The 3,786-nt window shown below is 32.7% G+C and overlaps 2 protein-coding genes across 2 annotated transcripts; both read left to right on the top strand.

Annotated features, from left to right (window-relative positions):
- Positions 1–1,289: 1,289 nt before the first annotated feature.
- LOC125847356 (uncharacterized) lies at positions 1,290–2,398 on the top strand. Its single transcript, XM_049526989.1, has 2 exons — positions 1,290–2,115; positions 2,205–2,398. The coding sequence occupies exons 1-2, from the start codon at positions 1,290–1,292 to the stop codon at positions 2,396–2,398; spliced, it is 1,020 nt and encodes a 339-aa protein (XP_049382946.1).
- A 258-nt stretch (positions 2,399–2,656) lies between these two features.
- LOC125848655 (uncharacterized) lies at positions 2,657–3,301 on the top strand. The gene is made up of 2 exons (XM_049528570.1): positions 2,657–3,061; positions 3,178–3,301. Exons 1-2 carry the CDS (start codon positions 2,750–2,752, stop codon positions 3,205–3,207), a joined length of 342 nt encoding a protein of 113 aa, XP_049384527.1. The 5' UTR covers positions 2,657–2,749; the 3' UTR covers positions 3,208–3,301.
- Positions 3,302–3,786: the final 485 nt, after the last annotated feature.

The raw sequence follows: 3,786 nt of genomic DNA, 5'->3' as shown, positions 1-3,786 counted from the left end.
TACTTTACAATCCAGTCTTAATATTCAATGAAGAAGTATTTTACCCCAATATCGAAATCAAGTTTAACCTCTCATAGTCAAAGTCAATCTAACCAAGAAGAAAATGTCAATCATTCTGAAGTACCATCACATTCTTCTCAAGAATTTGATTTGAGTACTTTAAAGTTTGATCCCGGTGAAAGAACTTCAATATTGAATTATCATCCAAATCATCGTGATGTTATTAGAAAGGCATACCTTGTGAATGGTCCTTGTCAACCTCGCTTGGAGGTGCATGAGTACCCTCAAACAAATATTTCTAGAGCAATGCGTCATTTTAATCATGATTGGTTGGAGTATAGTGTTAGTAAAGATGCAACCTATTGTTTGTATTGCTATCTATTTAAAGATCATAATATTAATCAAGGTGGAGGCGAAGTATTTTCATGTACAGGATTTAAGAATTGGAATAAAAAGAGTGGTCTTGACAAGCATATTGGTCTGCAGAATAGCCCACATAATCGATCAAAAAAGAAATGTCAGGATTTATTACGGCAAAACAATCGATTCAATCTGCATTTGAGAGTCAATCTAATCAAATTAAACATGGATATTATATCCGCTTAAGTGTTTCGGTTGATGTAGTAAGACTTCTCATAACTCAAGGCCTCGCATTTCGAGGTCATGATGAATCTAAATCATCACTTAGTAGGGTAATTTTCTTCAAATTCTCTCATGGTATGCAAAAAGATGTGATAAAATTTGTGATTATGTACTTGAACATGCCCCTCAAAATGATCAAATGACTTCTCCAATAATTCAAAAAGATATTGTGACTACATGCAAGATAGAAACAATTAAAGCTATTCTCGAGGAACTAAATGGTGACTACTTTGCCTTACTAGTTGATGAATCTTTTGATATTTCACGCAAGGAGCAAATGGCTATTGTATTACGATATGTTGATAGAATGGAATTTGTGATGGTGCGACTTATTGACATTGTTCATATTCAAGATACTAGTGCATTATCCTTGAAAGAGACAATTATTAATTTACTTGCTCAACATTCTTTGAGTCCATCACGTGTGCGTGGACAATGTTACGATGGGGCAAGCAATATGCAAGGTGAGGTCAATGGACTTAAAAATGTTGATTAGGCAAGAAAGTAGATCGGCTCATTCTATACATTGTTTTGCTCATCAACTTCAACTAACTCTTGTTGGGGTCTCTAAAAAGTGTGTTGAAGTGGAAAAACTTGTAGTATTGGTCTCAAATATTTTTAATGTATTGAGATCTTTTTTTAAGCGTATGGATGATTTACGAGATTCTCAAAAAGCAACAATTCAAGATGCATTAGATATGGGTGAATTGACAATCGGTAGGGGGCTGAATCAACAACTTGGTCTTTCAAGAGCTTGTGATACTCGTTGGGGATCTCATTATAAATCCTTTAACAATTTTATTCTTATGTTTGGCTCTATTGTTGAAGTTCTTGAATCACTTGCTCTTGATGCACGAAGTATGGATGAAAGAGCCAATGCAATGGGACATCTTGAATCTTGTCAAACATTTGAGGTTGCGTTCATGTTGCATTTGATGAGAGATGTATTAGCAATCTCAAATGAGCTCAATAAATGCTTACAAAGAAAGGAGCAAGATGTTGCAAATGTCATGCTACTAGTTGAAGTAGCAAAGAAAAGGTTGCAAGTTTTAAGGGATGATGAATGGAATTCTCTTATTGCTAAGGTATCTATATTTTGTACCAAACATGAAATTTTGATACCTAACTTTGAGGAGCCATATGTTAGCTCTTTAAGATCACGGCGAAGACTTGCTCACTATACAGTCTTACATCATTACCGTGTTGAAGTGTTTTGCAATATTATTGATCGACAACTTCAAGAGCTTAATGATCGTTTTAACGAGGTATCTATTGATTTGCTCCATGGAATTGCTTGTTTGAATCCAATTAACTCGTTTTCAAGTTTTGACAGCAAAAAAATAATGAGGATGGTTGAATTATATCCAAATGATTTTGATGAATTTAATATGGATACTCTTGAGAATCAACTTGCAAGTTACATTGTTGATGTTCGTGATGTTGATGAAAGGTTCTCTGATCTAAATGGACTTTGTGATCTTTCCAAAAGATTAGTCCAAACAAAAAAAATTCAAATTATCCTTTGGTGTTCCGCTTAGTGAAACTTGCTCTACTTCTACCAGTTGCCACTGCATCCGTTGAAAGAGCTTTCTCGGCAATGAAGTTTATCAAGAATGACTTGCGAAGTCAAATGAGTGATGATTTTTTTAGTGGTTGTTTGGTGCCTTTTGTAGAAAAAGATGTATTTGATAGTATTCCCAATGATGCTATTATTAAGACATTTCAAGATATGAAACCTCGTAAAGTACAATTGTAATGATCTATTTAAGTGTTTAGATATATGTATATGCTTTATTATTTATGTGATTAATTTTTTTTTTGAACCCCCTTGATGAAAATCCTCCCTCCGCCACTGCTCACCAACCACATAAAGGTATATTGATATATTGTAACACGAAATATGAACCTCAATTCACAAATAATGCTACCCACGTCGACTTTTCTCTTTTCCCCTCGCTCACCATTATATGATTGCATACATCCATCCACACACGTCCTTATCATGCATTCCTTTTTATATTCTTCTCTAATAAATCTTGTCTCCTTTTTCTTTACTTCCTTTTCTTCTTAAATCTCTTTCTTTTTTTTTTCAATTAAAAAAATAAATATGCCCACCATATCTGAAATCTCATCTTCCTGCTCTCCAAGTTCATGGCAATTAGAAGACGAACCTATAATTTCTTATCCATTGAAAATTCAATTAGTTTCCAAGTCAGTATCAGAGAGACTGCTCTCTAAATTCTCCGATTTAACGGAATTTGGTTTTGATTACTCTAAAAGTGGATTATGGTCTCCTCCAATCGAAAGAAGCCACGTGTTCTCCGGCTCACCAACTGGCGAAATCCTTTCACACACAGAAATGGCTGATAAATTGAATAAAGTATTGAAGAGACATCAGAGAAGAAGACGTTGCTTCAATGTATCAATCTTTTCCCCCCTCTTTTATAAAATTCTATTTTATATAGTTTAGACGTATTTTTGACCCTTTTTTTTTCTACTTTTAATTTTTATTTTTGTTGATTTTTTAATATGCAGGCGTGTTTATGTTCTCCGAAGAGATTCTGATCTCAAGCCACATTGAGAGACTAAGAAAATATGCAGGAAAGATCTTTAGTTTCTAATTATTATTATCCAATTCAAAATGTACATGTTTTTATGTAATTATTAATTAATTATATAGAGGAAGGGATAATTGCTTGATTTATTTTTGTATTTTCTTGGAAATGGGAATTACAATTCTCCATGAAAGCTTTAAAAAAAAGAACAAAAAGATAAAGCCAGAAAGAAGTGGGGGGGATATTTAGGACCATTTTTAACGTATAATACATGGTTTACTTTTATTTTTTCAATAGTATTATTAGCATATCAAGACAAACATATATTTTGTTTTATGTTTTATCTTTAATATTTGATTACTTATTCTTCAAATAAATTTCAAAATTTAACAAGTGCTGCTGTACTTGATATAACTCCAATTCATGTCTAATGTCTTCTTAGCAAATTTCCAAAATTTTGCAGATAAAATCTCTTTTGCATTTGTTGAAAGACTCAAAAAGTTAAAAATAAGACAATCTTTATTTTGCCAATGGCTGTCATATCTTAAAGAAATTAATTAAAAAAGATGTTTAGTACTACTATGCAATC

This window comes from Solanum stenotomum, chromosome 12 (assembly GCF_019186545.1).
Source record: "Solanum stenotomum isolate F172 chromosome 12, ASM1918654v1, whole genome shotgun sequence".
Taxonomy (NCBI): Eukaryota; Viridiplantae; Streptophyta; class Magnoliopsida; order Solanales; family Solanaceae; genus Solanum; species Solanum stenotomum.
Note: the sequence above shows the minus strand (reverse complement) of the source record. Positions and strands in the feature narration are given on the sequence as shown.

Excerpts from the sequence above, each read along its gene's own strand:
- LOC125847356 (XM_049526989.1), top strand. The coding sequence starts at position 1,290 with ATGGATGATTTACGAGATTCTCAAAAAGCAACAATTCAAGATGCATTA. Across the intron at positions 2,116-2,204 it reads CTCTGATCTAAATGGACTTT|TTGCCACTGCATCCGTTGAA; the intron begins GTGATCTTTCCA and ends TACTTCTACCAG.
- LOC125848655 (XM_049528570.1), top strand. The coding sequence starts at position 2,750 with ATGCCCACCATATCTGAAATCTCATCTTCCTGCTCTCCAAGTTCATGG. Across the intron at positions 3,062-3,177 it reads GAAGAAGACGTTGCTTCAAT|GCGTGTTTATGTTCTCCGAA; the intron begins GTATCAATCTTT and ends TTTAATATGCAG.